At 37.8% G+C, this 16,226-nt stretch overlaps 3 protein-coding genes across 3 annotated transcripts; 2 read left to right on the forward strand and 1 right to left on the reverse strand.

Annotated features, from left to right (window-relative positions):
- Nucleotides 1-217: 217 nt before the first annotated feature.
- On the forward strand, nt 218-8,043 carry LOC100888583. The gene is made up of 2 exons (XM_003730615.3): nt 218-497; nt 6,885-8,043. The coding sequence occupies exon 2, from the start codon at nt 6,965-6,967 to the stop codon at nt 7,871-7,873; it is 909 nt and encodes a 302-aa protein (XP_003730663.1). The 5' UTR covers nt 218-497; nt 6,885-6,964; the 3' UTR covers nt 7,874-8,043.
- A 5,206-nt stretch (nt 8,044-13,249) lies between these two features.
- On the reverse strand, nt 13,250-13,676 carry LOC373348 (late histone L3 H2a). The gene is given in 1 exon segment (NM_214553.2): nt 13,250-13,676. A coding segment is annotated over 1 exon segment (381 nt). The 5' UTR covers nt 13,631-13,676.
- A 473-nt stretch (nt 13,677-14,149) lies between these two features.
- On the forward strand, nt 14,150-14,521 carry LOC373349 (late histone L3 H2b). Its single transcript, NM_214554.1, is given in 1 exon segment — nt 14,150-14,521. A coding segment is annotated over 1 exon segment (372 nt).
- The last annotated feature ends 1,705 nt before the right edge of the window (nt 14,522-16,226 follow it).

Consider the following 16,226-nt stretch of genomic DNA (forward strand, 5'->3'; position numbering starts at 1 on the left):
CATGTATTAATTCGATTTATTAAATTTAGTATAGTTTCTTTAATTGTAATTTATTGTGTCAAATGTCTAGTAGCCAGCAATAGGAAACCGCTTACAGCGAGACTAGTCTAATTACCATGACATTGATTAATATCGATAACACCGTGGCGATCTTTCTATCGTACTTTAATACTTCATTACTCGATTGTGTAACACCAAAGTCTAGATAGAACAACAACGCTCTTTATGGTTTCATGTTTTCATGGCTTACGGTGATCACTTACGGATGGATTAATTTTCCTCATAATTTGGATAACTGTTTCGAAGGATTTCGTGAAATAAACAGTCATGATTGGATGATTAATTATTTAGCAAGGTGAAATCACAAATTACAGTTCAGCATTCGTGGTAGAGACGCAGTGTTTAGTTTGTGTTTGAACTAGGATGCTCCTTTCTATGTAGGAATGAACTTAACTCGTGCTTAGAGTTTCGGCAAATTTAGAAAATCATAAAAACAGGTAAGTTGATTTTGATTAGCAGCATTAATGCTGCATGCTTTAATAGCGTTTGTGTTATCTCTGTAATAACTGTCATTTTGGAAGATGTAATTACAGTTTAACCTATCATTCACTTAGGATTATTCAGTCTTGTGAATCGGATAACTGCACATTTGAAATGTGGAGATGTCGTGGTGTAGTGGTCCATTCACTTGATTCACTATCCAAGGGTTGAGGGTTCAAATCCCGGCCGCGACAATGTCGTTAATCATCATTTGCCACTGTCCACTCAGGTGATAATGGGTACCTATAAATGCTATTATTATTATTATTATTATTATTATTATTATTATTATTATTATTATTATTAACTGGTTATTGCTTAATTGGGTAATGATATTTGCAGGTCCCTCGGGATGTTTTGGCCATATTCTGAAATGTCCTCTCACTTTTTCATTTCTTTAATTTCTTCGCCATCATTGTCTTCAAGTTTCCTCTTTTTTCCACATTATAATGGTTAAACTCGGGGTCTTATGCACAAATGAACAAATTATTATTTTCTGGAGGGAATTTGAAATGATTATTCATCTATGACTGCATTTAACATTGGGCTTTGAACATACCTGTAAGAAATTAAACAATGAACAAAAAATAAGTTTCATTAATTTTTTTTTTTTTAAATAAAAAAAAAAAAATAAAAAAAATCAGCGTTTACTATAATTATAAAATGCTTCTCTCAATGTATTCGGCGTACAATTTTATATACTGTTTCTCCGTCATCCATTTATGTTTACTACCCCCCCCTATCCCAATCTTAGGGGCATGCACCATACAATCATATTTGTTTTAGTAGGCATGTCAAAGTATACATTTAGGTCCACAATATTTCGTACTCCGTATTTTCAGATCTTTTATATTTTATCTCCCACACGAAATTAATACATTGTTTATGTCAATTATTTAATCTGAATGACTATTGGAACGGGAATAAATCAAACTCAAATCTCACCTATTTCATTGTTTACATCCCATTCACCCTTTTCGTTTTCTTCTCGTCATTCCAACTTTTCTGTCTCTTCTCGTTTGTCATCCATTTTTGTTTCTCTCTCTCTCTCTCCTCAAATAAGACCCATCTCGCATCATCACCTACAATGGCCTTGCACACTGCTTTTAGGGAATGAAAATACTGCATCAATAACGCCTTTCGTTACTTGAACAATGGAGGTGCTAATTATGGGAAATTGGCATGATTGGCACCAACGTAATTACATTTGAATGCAGGCCTATTCAAAATACTGGTCTAGATGTTTTCTTTCAGAGACAGGCTTGGGCATTTAGGCCCGTCACCATGGCACTATGAAGCAGTAAATGGAAGGGTTCTAGTGAACTAGTGCAATGTTTACGATAATTCTCCCAAACATCTTTTGCTTTTACGTTTTCTTCTTTCTTTACATTTTCTTCTTTATCTCCAATTCCATTATCATTCTCGCATTCTCCACCTTCTTATTCAACGCCTTATTTTTCTTCTTCTTTTCACCTCCTCTACCTTCTTATTTATCTTCTCAATATCTCTTCCCTTCTTTTACTCACCAACCTTTTTTCTCTTCTTCTTCTTCGTCTCCTCCTCTTTCTTCTTCTTCTTAATCAAAATCGTTAAGTATTTTTAAATAAAATCTAAAGCACATCTTTTCATTTAACTTTATGTTGTAGCTATAAGCATATCACGTGCTCTTGCAGCGCAGTCGAATATTTCCATAGTTTCTGTGCTTTATTAACGCTTCTAGCAGTACAAGTAGTAGTAGTAGTATTAGTAGTATAGTATAAGTAGTAGTAGTAGTAGTAGTATTAGTAGTATTTCAACATTCATGTTAATAATGTTTCGCCAAATACCAGGCTCTTCCTCGAAACTCTAAGTGCCTATGACCTTAAACAACATATTCTGGTCCCAACACACATACATGGCCACACTCTGGACTTGCTAATCACTCGCCAGTCAGATATAAATACTGTGACAGATGTAATGGTGGTGGATGGTCTTTCCGACCATTCTGCCATAATTTGTAAGTTGAACTTAACAAAACCTCCTGCTGCAAAAAGTGTGATACACACACGGAACATTAAGTCCATAAATATTGTATCTTTTATGGAAAAAATCACAGAACTATCTCTCCTTGGAAACTGTTCAAATAGTGATGTTTCAGAATCTGTTGAATGTTATAATTCTCTATTAAGAACTGTCCTTGATGAGTATGCTCCTGTGAAACAGAGATGTGTCACAGTTCGTCCTAACACAAAGTGGTACTGTCAAGATATTGCAAACAAAAAACTCCAACGTAGGAAATTGGAGCGCAAATGGCTTAAATCGGGCCTTGAGTCTGATCGTGTGAAATATCAGAACCAGCGTCAGTTGGTGCAGTTAAGTGTTCGCGCTGCCAAAACGTCATATAACTCTATGCTGGTTGAAAGCTGCACAAGTACAAAACAGCTGTTTAGAGTTGCAAACGTTTTACTTATGCGAATCTTGCAGATCGTTTTAACAAATTCTTTGTGGAAAAAATTCAGAATGTCAGATCAGCTCTTACTAATATCGGAGGGTTTGAAATTCCTTTGATTACAGAGAAGACACTAGATAAGCTATCTCCAACAACACCTAATGAGATTAAGTCGATCATAATGAGTTCACCTTCTAAATCTAGTGAACTTGACCCCATACCAACATTGCTTTTGAAACAATGTCTCCCTGCTATTATACCATCAATTGTAACTATAATTAACACAAGTCTTGGTTCAGGGTTAGTTCCTGACAGTATGAAGATTGCAGCAGTGCGCCCCACCTTGAAAAAAATCCAATTTGGACAGTGAGTGTCTTCAGAACTATAGACCTATCTCAAATTTGTCGTATCTGTCCAAACTCACAGAACGAGTGGCTTTCTCACGTCTTCGCACATATCTTATTGAAAATAATTTAATTGATAATTTTCAATCTGCCTACCGCCCACACCATAGTGTGGAAACTCTGCTAACTAATCTTGTGGACTGTGTCCACTCCGAAATGGATAAAGGTAACATTACTTTTCTTGTGCTACTTGATATGTCAAGTGCTTTCGACACTATTGACCACACAATACTTGTTAAGAGACTACAGTCTCTTGGGGTAACAGGCACTGCGTTGCAGTGGTTTTCATCATACATTCATAAAAGAACCCAGTATGTCTCTGTAAATAACTCTCAATCTGACAAAACTTATCTTTCATACGGTGTGCCACAAGGGTCTGTTGGTGGCCCGTTAATGTTTTCTGTTTACCTTGAGCCAATCAGTACAATAATTAGAAAGCATAATATAAAATATCATTGTTACGCTGATGACATTCAGCTTTTCATTTCTGTACATCCTTCCTCAGATGCAATTGCCGATGCTAAGAGAACTTTAGAAGCCTGTATTCAAGACATGAAAGGCTGGATGGATTCCAACGGTCTTAAAATAAATGAAAATAAAACCGAGTTTATCATTTTGGGCTCTAAGAACTCTTTACTGAGAGCAAATCATACTCATTTAAGCTTGCATCTAGGTGACAAAGTTCTAAAGCCAGCCTCAAAGGTCCGTAACCTTGGTGTGATATTTGACAATAATATGTCATTTGTTGAACATGTATCTAGCATATCAAAGTCTGTAAGATATCAACTGCGGAACCTTGGGTTCATACGAAAATCTCTGACTCAAAAAGCATGCGAACAATTAATCCATGCATTAATCTCATCCCGCTTAGATTTTTGTAATTCTATTCTATTTGGACTCACAAAACAGCAGCAAGACAGACTGCAATCCCTTCAAAATTCCAGTGCAAGACTCCTTACTTTCACACCAAGAATGTCTTCTATTACGCCTATATTACGCTCTCTTCACTGGCTACCTGTCCAGAAAAGGGTCCACTTCAAAATTATGTTACTTGTTTATCGGGCTCTCCATGGAATCTCGCCACAATACATTAAAGACTCACTACACTCCTACAATCCAACTCGTACCTTAAGATCTGGAAGTGATAATTTGCTGCAAATTCCCCGTACCCGTCATTCATGGGGAGACCATGCTCTTTCGCATGCAGCAGCCAAATTATGGAATAAGCTTCCCTCATCACTTCGCTGTATTGCAACATACTCTGCCTTTAAAACTCGTCTTAAGACTTACCTATTCCATTTGTAACCCAGTATTTCCTTAAGTTGTATAAGTTTATTTTACTAAATCCATAATTGATATGTTATTTGTATATACATTTGAAATTAATTAGTTATCACCCTTTAGTCTCATTGGCTGCCTGTGTGGGGCCTGTTGGCCTCAGATGCTAGAGCTTCTGTGAATAATGTGCTGACTGGGCTAGTCCCTTAAATTGTCAGTGAACGGAGCAGCTGGAGGGCACCGGGCCCCACCGGGCAGAGCTGAGGATTGAAATGGGTTATAACAAAATATCACAAAAAATATTGCAAAATTATTTACTTTACTTGTATCAAAGAGAACTGTTGCTGAGCTAGCGCCATGAGCGTCCCTGGACGGTGTGTGCGCTCTATAAGTTTACACTATTATTATTATTATTATTATTATAGTATAAGTAGTAGTAGTAGTAGTAGTAGTAGTAGTAGTAGTAGTAATAGTGGTATTAGAGGTAGTAGTAGTAGTAGTAGTAGTAGTATGGTAGTGGTAGTGGTAGTAGTAGAAGTTGCAGTGGTAGTGGTGGTAGCAGTAGTAGTAGTAGTAGTAGTAGTAGTAGTAGTAGTATATAGTAGAAGTATAGTAGTAGTTGCAGTGGTAGTGGTGGTAGTAGTAATAGTAGTAGTAGTAGTAGTAGTAGTAGTAGTAGTAGTAGTTGTATAAGAAGGAGTATCATCATTTTTGTTATCATTATTATTATTACCATTCTCATCTTTTTTAATGATTGTCAATATTACATTTATTATTGCCATCATGATTATCATCGTTCTCATCATAAGTAACATCATTATAATTTTTATCATTTTTGTTATTATTATACAATTTCAATTTCTCAAAATCTAGTCATCAGCGGTCATACACGTCACCACTGGGTCGTAATTGGGAATGATAAGGAGTGATTATGGATGCCAGTCCTTTGTGATCATGTTAAAAAGTATCACAGATATATCAACCTTCATATTAAAAGAAGAACCTTGACTAATCTTTTCACCTTCTAAACTATAGCACCTGCTTTACTTGATCGCCATGACAACCGATGTACACTTTCCTTGCATTCCTTCTTCTTGTCAGTAAATCGGAAGCATTTTAAGCGTTCTTCGCATCTTTTTTGTTCCTCTTTGAGTTATTGTGCACTTTCACCTGCCACTCTTCTTCTTTATCTCTCTCTCTCTCTCTCTCTCTCTCTCCCTCTTATTATCTCTTTCTCTCACCCTCTCTTGCTCTTTCTCTCTCTTTCTCTATCTATTTATCTCTCTGTCTCTCTCTTGCTCTCTCTCTCTCTCTCTCTCTCTCTCATACCCCTCTTCCCCGTCATCTTCATTCTTATAACTACTACCCTCTAACTCGTTCATTATTTAAAAAAAAAATTGTGTGGAGAAAGAGGAGGAGGAAAACTTTGAGAAGGGTGGAGAAGAAAAAAATGGGGAGAATAAGGAAGACAAAGATGAGAAGGGGTAGAGGCTTTTTAGAGACTTTTGCTCAAACTTTCACTGACCTGTTACTCTCATTTTTCTACTTCTATCAAAACCAAAATCAGGGTAGACGACCCCTTTAAATGCGAAAGAATTTAGGTGTGATTCATCGTCTGAGGACGAGGACAACATAATGAAAATATGTCAAGAAGAGCTTCTCACAAAGCGTGTCTGTCAAGACCCTATAGTATCGCCCTGAAGATCAATCAATCAATACCAGTTATTGTACAAACTTCCACACTACCCTAGAAGGTATGCTGAAAACGACACCTCTTTGGAATAATACTGTCTTGATCCATATTGATCGCTAAGATTATCATCCATTCTTATCAGTATCGCCGTGACCTTTGTACCATCGATTAAGATTGAGCGATAGAGGGCGGGCTATTGTGATGACCCAGGCAGTGTATGAAGCAAAGTTGGTTGTACAACACAGCCTCCTGCGACATGCTCCTTCCTCACATCAGGCCTAGACCCAATTGTAATCCTCACCCTAAGATAACCTTTAAAAAAAAAAATTGCAACCCTACCCTAACATATACTTTTGACGAAATAAAGCCCGGAGCTATTGTTGCCAAAGCAAATGTAGCGAATCTTTGTAGGTGCCCCGTTTTCCCTAAAGATGCCCTTTTCTTGAGAAGCACATGAATGTAGGCCTAACCGATGTCAGGCTAATAGTTGACTTTGGGGGAAATGGTAATTCCTTGTTTGTTTGTTTTTCTTAATTCACAGGACTTACAAACATGGATTGCGCCCTGGATTCGAAACTGCACACTGTTCAGTAAAGACTGCGGGCTGTGTCACCTGGGAGGATGACGTCACCAAGGAGGTCTCTCGCGATGACGTCAATGGGCATACATTACGACTGTGATTATGACGTAGCGATGAATCAGCCAATCACGGGCAGCGTCCTAGATAGAGACTACATGCGCATCAATGTGTATCCTCCGCCTCTCCATAAAGGCCATGCGCGCACCGAGTCTGAAAACCGCGGCAAGTTTTACATCCCTCAGAGCGACACAGAATGGATTCAGATGGTGAATAATTTTAACAACGGACAGCAAGAGATGTACTATCCTGCGAGAAGTGTATACCAAAAACCTTCAGGCCCTAAACCCGTCCGCTCCATCAGCGCAAACTCCTACTTTGACCCATTCAATCTGCGCACGGACGTATCGGGTAGCATCGCGCGCGATGAGATTAATGAGATGACGCGCGTGCAGATGCAGCGCGCGTATCAACGCGCGTGCGGTAAATCTATCACAGGTGGTAGATATCGGGAGCCACCGTCGAAGGACTTACGGGAATTCCCCGGCGAACGCCACGAGTCTCCCACTCTAAGGACGCGCACTATACCCCTCACTCCGCGAACAGCCAAATCTTTCATCTCGGACAACACTTCAGGATACTGCACCAACGAAGAAGAGAATCGGACATCGCAATCTCCAGCGCAACAGGGAAAACAAAAACCCGTACTTCCGAACCTCTCATCGTCGTCGAAGTTGCCAGGTAACTTACCATCAAGAAGAGAAGCATGGTACAGCGCCCCCTTCCGTCCAAAAATCGTCAAGCAGTCACCACCGTGGCGATCTCTTATGAACAGACGCCCTCAAGGGGTGAGAGCAGGTGAAGGTCAGCTATGCCCAAAGTATTGCAGGTGCTGTTTTGAGGATACTTACGATTCCAACAACAAGAACGTTTTCAAGATCGACCTGAAGTAGACTGGAGAGATAAGTGAGCTAGCTAATCCCTTATAAAAAAAAAATACCATGGTAACCATGGTCTTGTGTCCAAATTACCATCCACCATGGGAACCATGGTATCAAACAATGAAATTCATTGTTTGATGACCCTATGTTTATCATTGTTTGATACCATGGTTACCATGGTTACCATGGTGGATGGTAATTTGGACAAAAAAACATGGTTACCATGGTACTTTTTTGTAAGCCGTGGTATAATTTAAGTGTACCCATCACCATCATGCTCGATGTTAAAGTTCCATAATTATGTCGCTATAAACATATTCACAATATGAGCTTCAAATATAACTTCTTCAAAGAGATATTGCAATTTAAATACAAACTCAGTAATCATAATTATTAAAAAAGATTTTTTGAGTATACTCATTATATAAAGATAGTCGACGCAAGAGTAATATAAGTTTGCACAGAACAGATCCGTGAGGCGCGCCTAAAGCGTCACACATGGAACCAAGGTTTGACTTGGGTTTGAAAACTCTAATATTAGAAGAATGGCTTGATAGCTTTGAGGTGTGGGTCGTGTGGTTTTCAACCCTACTCACCTCTTGGCTTTTGATCAAAACGAAGCCGAGTGCAGAATCAGTAGGCTATGTCATATTTTTAAGAATGTGAGAATTTCAAATGTCTATATTATAGATTGGAGTGTGGAGAATTAGCGCATCTGATTTTCAACGCTACTCTTTTCTTGGTGTTTCGGCATAATGAAAAAAAGCATCAAGGGAGCTAGGTAAAGGAAAATTGTTATCCAATTATCACATTATTTTATGATAATGTGATGACTTTTTAAAGTCTTTTAAGATTTAAAGTAGGCATGCGGGGTTTAGGGATTTTATGAGCATAATAGATTCAGCGCCTGTGGTTAAACACTGCCCAATATGTTTAGGCATAAAGCACCAAGAAAGCCGAGTAAAGATTCAATGTATAATTTTAAAATGTGAGAATTTCAACTGTCTATACACTATAGATAAATAGTTTAGAGTAGGTAGAATTACGCATGAGGTTTTCAACGCTACTCTTTTCTTGATATTTCAAGGGAGTCGAGTAAAGAATAATATATATTTTTTTTTATCAATAACACATTATTTCAAGAGGATGTGATGACTTAAAGTCTTTTTTAGATTTAGAATATACTTGCATAACGGTGGTTTAGGGGATTTGTGAGAACGTGTTTTGAAGATTAGGAGTGTAGAAATAGCGCATTTTGTTTCGACAAAAAAAGCACCAAGGGAGCTGAGTAAAGAAGAATTGTTATCAATATCATTTTTATGAGAATGCGATGATTTGTCTCTTTAGATTTAGAGATAGACATGCATGGTGGGGGTAAATTTTTGAGAATGTGTACTGAAGATTAGGAGTGTAGAAAATTGCCTGTGGTTTTAAACACTACTTAGTGTGATTGAGCGAAATGCACCAAGAATGCCGAGTAAAAGAGATTTATTTTTTAGAATTTGATCATTTTAGAGTCTTTATTATAGATAAACAGATTACGGGTGTAGAAATAGCACATGAGGTTTTTGACGTTACTCTCTTTTCTTGGTGTATTTCTGTAATTATCTTGATGTGTCTTTAAGCAGTCACCACGCTTATTTTCATTCAAACCTAATAAACACTTACAGCAACCAATATTATACATGTATTAAAAATAGACTTTAAAGGTAAAGACCAGTTATGGTCGTGCGATTGCATTGTGGAAGAAACGTTGTGGAATCGATCAGAAAAGGTTGATCATCTAGCATCTAGCATCTGCAAGGTTCTGGAATCATCAAAATGATAAGAAATTTGGCCCATTCTTCGTAAAGTTACAAGCACTATACACAGAAAGATGTATATGGGACTACTCTATATCTCTCACAGACCATGAGAGAAACAAATTTACCAAATATATGAATTAGTAGGCGGTTTCCCGGCAAATTTGTTATCATCATGTATTAGTCAAAACATATTCTTTCACATGATTGGTAATGAGAGCTTCCATTTCATTTTTTGACATTGGGGCGTTTCCAATACTGGTCTTTACCTTTAAGCTACAGAAGGCTCTCCATTGTCCAATCGTTGTGTTCTAGTTGTCTTAGGAGTGTTTTACAAAGACTAAGATCGACTTGAAGTTGGACTGAACTAAGACAGCGCGTTCATGCCCATGTTGCTCTCACCTTTATGATCTTTAATTAGATAATATTTTTTCCTTCAATAATGAATTATCAACAAAATAAGGTAAGTTCTGTAGATTTGTGACGATGATTTGTACGTCCCTTGAGAGACCAGTACCAGTAAATGGTGAGAGCAGAAAATGGCATAAACGGCCTACCATCGTTAAGTCCAACTTAAGGTCGATCTTAGTCTTTGTGAAACACCCCCCTGAAAGTATTAAATGATACTAATTATGATAGTTATGATAGGGAATCTGAATAACGAGCTTTTATTTCTATATTTTCCTCAACTATACAACATCATTTATTTACTTATCGCTACAGGATAATTCTTTAAGGAATTTATGACCAGATTTTGTATCTTTCTTAATTGTTGGTCTTTCAGTTTCAGTTTCAGTTTTATTTTTCATTTCCAACAGAACAGTTATTTTGACATGAAATCAGATAAACAATATATGTTTTGTAATTACTTGTAAAGTATATGTACATTTTATTGCTGTTACCGTGGAAATAAATAAATGAAATGAAAACATGATTTTAAATAAACGCCACGAAAGCCGCCGAGTCACATAATTATAATGGACCTAGTTACGGTGAAATCCGATGTTTTGAAAATGATACGTTTTGTTGTTGTTTTGTTTCTTATTTGTCGTGCTCGCAAATAATTTAGATTCAACAGGCTGAAGTTCGTCCCATCAAAAGTCTCAAATGTCCACTCGAACATTACAACCGCTCGTTACGTAATCCGACATCATTTCTAGAATGGGATACGCATCAGCATGTTGAAATCCTTCACTTGAGCTCCCTTTTCAAATATCTTTGCAATCGTCTTTTGAAGGTGGCAAAATATAGTTATAAGCTAAATGAACATAATTATTCATGTTTCAAGAGTATGGACTAAGAGGGCGCAGTAGCAATTCGGACTTTCATCAGCATGATCATGACTTTGTGATGTTTCATTTGTCTGAGTGCAGATTTGAACATGACGAATGTTATTACTCAGATTGTCGGGGCAAAGGTTACCCCATGTCCGTTGGACAAATTCGCGCGAAATACAATTATGTTGTGCATGTGTTTATTACATGTTATGGTTTATTTATAACGAAAACACATATGTCATATCATAATAGCGTTGAGAACTTCGGGGGTACCAGGATTTTGAAAGGCGCTACAACCTTTGTAAGATGCTCTTTTGTAGATTATGAAAGCAGGGGAAAATATTAAAATGAAATACATGTATTTACCAATAATAAGTTTGCAGTCTCCTATCTTTTATGGACGTACTAGTTGCGAACTTGCGATTAATATCAACTCTTTGTAAGACCCCTGATATGCCCCTTTTTTTCTTCTTATACTGAGGACCCCGTATTATAAAAGAGATGCGATTTGTGACATATAATTTTTTATTAATATCAACCGCAACCAGTGACTTTGGTGGTGGTGGTGGTGGTTATTTTACCTGACTGCTAAGAAAGCATAAATGCTTGTAAGTAAGCAACCAGACGGCTGACGGCTTTAGGTCCTCTCCGAGGGACCTGGTAATGAAGATTAATGCCTTACCAAAGGGCACAGCAACTGTACTACTAATATTTGTGTATGAGGGCAATTCAACTTGGAGTGAGTTATCAAAGCGCTCGACAAAAGAAATATACATACAGACAATCAATACAAAATATTGAATTTCGCACTACATGACTGTGTAATGTATAGTTAGGGAATCATACATACATTGAGCGTTGAGAAAAACCAAAATAATTTGTATCTCTCTATGAATAATGTACATAAAGAGATATGGGATGCGATTGATCATAATTGCAAATTCAGTCGGAAATTTTTTTATAAGACGGGGCCCAGGTGTCAAGAATTTCCCGGTTATAATTGTTATGATGGATATATTGTAAGGATTTTTTTCTATTACCATTTAAAAAAAGTATTTTGTGTGTATAATGTGTGTGTATCATTTGCCATATCGATTTGTGTAGTACATGTATTATAATATTTTCATGACTAGAGTCTATATTGTATTTTGTTATGTAATTTAAAACATGTCAAGATATGTAAAATAAACTTATGCACACTGGAACCAAGGGAGATATTGTATCTCTTTGCTGGAACTACCATGTTGTATGGCTCTTTATCTTAATTTAAAATCACTGATTAATTTGGAATAGCCCTTTGTTGCCTCTTACACCGAATAATCCATTACATGTACATATTGTTGCTATTATGTTAACTTTCCCAGGAATTTACATGTTATGTTCATTTCTTAATGTTATTTGTTCAGTTTTGTTAGTAATACTTTTAATTCTTGGTAACTCAAGTAATGTTAATCCCATTAGGAATATTGACTTTTCTTGAAGTAATCTTGATTAATGTACAGCGCTTTGAAATTTCTGTCACAAGCGCTATATATCATTTTTTTAATTCTTATTATTATGGTAATACGTAGCACAAATATTTCAATATTAATTTTGTCCATATGAATAAATAAATAAATACAACTCTTTTTAAAGATTTAGTATAATGATAGGACCACAATTCAGATCGGTTCATGAATGAAATCCTAGTAATTTGATTTTGAAATTATGTGACCACCTGAAACTTTTCTAGTGTAGCATTTGAAAAAATATTTGAGTCGTGCCAGGGTACCTCCCTGGTCGTGCTGCTTATTTCCCTTTGTTCATATTTCATAGCCCAGCTGCATGCTTTGAAAAGCCGCCATACATTTTTGGTGAAAGGCGAGTGAATTCACGTCCCGTGAGTGCATATCTGCAATGCACAATAATTTATTGTTTATAATATTTGATTGAATACGTTTTTATTTTCAGAATTTGAGTAGTGCATGTATGTTAATTATTCCTAGCCCACAGTGAGAGCCAGTTGGGTAACTTTTAAGTTCATCTAGAAAAGTGAAATTGATCATGCACACCAACATTTTTAAGGTTTTGGTATTCCATAATTTAATCATACCGATGTACATAATAACTAATGCAAGTGGCTATCTATATTCTAAGCAAATTAGATAGATGATAAAGACAAGAAGAAATTGATTACAATAAACTAAAGTAACTCAAGTACCATTAAAATATTTAAACATAATTAGAGTGCATCTGCCGTTTCTTTCTTGGAAATTTGGTGGCTCTTAAAAGAGCCGTTGTTGGATTGCTCCGAAGAGGATTCAACCCATTTACTTGGAGGCCTTGGAGGTCTTCTTGGGCAGAAGGACAGCCTGGATGTTGGGGAGGACACCACCTTGAGCGATGGTAACTCCGCTGAGCAGCTTGTTCAACTCCTCGTCGTTACGGACAGCCAGCTGCAAGTGACGGGGGATGATACGTGTCTTCTTGTTGTCGCGGGCGGCGTTGCCAGCCAGCTCGAGGATCTCAGCTGCCAGGTACTCGAGCACGGCAGCTAGGTAGACTGGGGCACCAGCACCGACACGCTGGGCATAGTTCCCCTTGCGAAGGAATCGGTGGACACGACCGACTGGGAACTGAAGTCCTGCACGGGCAGATCGGCTCTTGGCCTTAGCACGGGCCTTTCCTGCTCCTTTACCACGTCCAGACATGATGATTTGAAAGATTTGGTTATGCTATGGCAAGTAAGATGAGAATCGCTGTATGCTTCCAAATTGGTGCGAGCTAGGGATTTATACGTCTGTGGAGGATCGAAACGCACAGCGAGGATCCAACGGGAGCCAATCAGATGCGGGGCCGATGAGTAACGGCAAGCGAACACACTATTATTTGCATATACGTGCGAGTGTACGCACATGCTTTTGCACGGGTGTATGCAAATGTGTCGCCCGAACAGCGGGGGCCCTGCGTATTTACGTAGAGCGCTCTGTGTGATTGGTGGCTCAGGCGTGCATTCGGACCTCATGAATAATGAATTAATTCAGGGGGCCGTCGTTCTCTCGTACACAGAGCGAAACCGCGCTGAATGGCTTGCAGTGATTGGTGTTTCTCGCGTGCAGTCGGACTAATTTTCATAAACGTATAACCGCTGGATCCTCGCTCGCTGTATAAATAGAAGTGGATTCGCTTGGCAGTTCATTCTCATCGTTTACTTCGTAGAGATACTCATCATGCCTGCCAAAGCACAAGCCGCCGGAAAGAAGGGATCGAAGAAGGCTAAGGCCCCCAGGCCTAGCGGAGACAAGAAGAGGAGACGAAAGAGGAAGGAAAGCTACGGAATCTACATCTACAAGGTTCTGAAGCAGGTTCATCCCGACACTGGTATCTCCAGCCGTGCCATGTCCATCATGAACAGCTTCGTCAACGATGTCTTCGAGCGCATCGCCGCCGAGGCTTCCCGCCTTGCCCACTACAACAAGAAGTCCACCATCACCAGTCGTGAGGTCCAGACCGCTGTCAGACTCCTCCTCCCCGGAGAGCTGGCCAAGCATGCCGTCTCTGAGGGCACCAAGGCTGTCACCAAGTACACCACCTCCAAGTAAATTGAAACTTTCGTTTCATTTGCCACAAACGGTCCTTATAAGGACCACCAAAACTTCAAGAAAGAATCAAATGACACAACTCTTTCCCTCGATTGTTCGATTTTCTAAAATCTTTTTGGTTCTTAAAGTTATTCGCTTATGAAAGGTGTAGAAGCATTACGTTTAATATGATATAATTATGCCTATGCTTACGAATTAGTGAAAAAGTCGAGGTGAACGTAAATGCAAAATATAAAGCTTCTGAAAATAATTGGGTTGATGATTGAATTGAACACCAAACATCTATACAATGTCCAAATTATGATTTCTCGAGTAGAAAAGAAATATGATATTGAAAACCTAACGGTAAAGCAAACTTAAATTTGGTTTGAAAAAGTTTTACAATGGGAAACAAATTATTCCTACAGTATACACGGGAGCTATACCGTCTATTCGAGGATACATTTTCCAAAAGAATACCAGCTTCCATGATATTTCTCAAGTTTGATAGACTGCTGTAGTATACAGTTGTCATATAACTGGGACATTTCATATTATTGTTGTATAGATGGGCGTTTCATATTTAGTTGTATAAATGGGACACATCTTGTAATTGTTATACAAATGAGAAATTTCATATAGTTGTATAAATAGACGTTTCATTGTTATATTCATGGGACGTTTCATTCATAATATACACCGGCTGTTTGGAAATAACGTTCCACCATGGACCTAACACAAACAAAAAGTTAGAAAGAAATAAATGGAACATTGTCCGTTTGAGAAAAAGAGCGCGAAATAATGGTATCACGACAAAGGTCACAGTACAAAGATGAATGTACAACATTGACAAGTACATCGTGAAGAGGTTGTAATAGGTAATGCGTGGTACAAGAGGGAGAGAGGATTGAGTAGAGGAAGAGAAAGATTCATATTTAAATTCCGAAAATGTTTTTGTTTGTAAGCAATGTTTAGATGTTATCATGGTACATGTATAGTTCCTTTCATTTTTTTAAATTTGTGTATATTTCTAGAGTATTGTGTATGATTTTTCTTAATTTGTAGGATGTTTTTAGTATTTTAAATTCTGTAAATTCATTTGTGATTTAGCCTTTGGCTACAGTGACACTATGAACATGACGGACAATATGCATGTGACACCTGTTCTACACATTTTTACATAATAGCCATGAGGGGATGTTCCTTTGTCTACCACATCAATTGTTGAGGGTAGAATGAGGAACTGTATATTTTGTCCTCTTTGTCCGTGATGTTCATAGTGTGAGTGAATAAAATACCTTGAATTGAATTGAAATTGAATTGAATGATAGAACGAGAGGGAATAGAGAATAAGGAAGAGGAATAGATGGGCCGGATAGAGAGAAAAGGCCGAGCTGGGGGAAAAAAGAGTATGGGAGAAGTGCAAGGGAGCCATGGATAATGGTGAAACGGACACGAGTACACTCTCTCCTCCTCTTTTCCTGTATGTCTTCTGTATATCTTTCAATCCTATCTCCATTTCTTATCTTTTCTGCCATACATCTAGAACACAGATCTTATCTCCCAAAGCATTTTTCGATCATTTGACCATAAACAAACTACTACCAGGGAGATGTGAGTTTTAACAGCTAACATTTACCCGTTTACTGTACTGATGAACATAGACCTCTAGTTTTTGCAAGCCCCAAATTTGACTATCACATTTATCTGACTATTACTTCATTAA

Source organism: Strongylocentrotus purpuratus, unplaced genomic scaffold (assembly GCF_000002235.5).
Source record: "Strongylocentrotus purpuratus isolate Spur 01 unplaced genomic scaffold, Spur_5.0 spur5_scaffold_17, whole genome shotgun sequence".
Taxonomy (NCBI): Eukaryota; Metazoa; Echinodermata; class Echinoidea; order Camarodonta; family Strongylocentrotidae; genus Strongylocentrotus; species Strongylocentrotus purpuratus.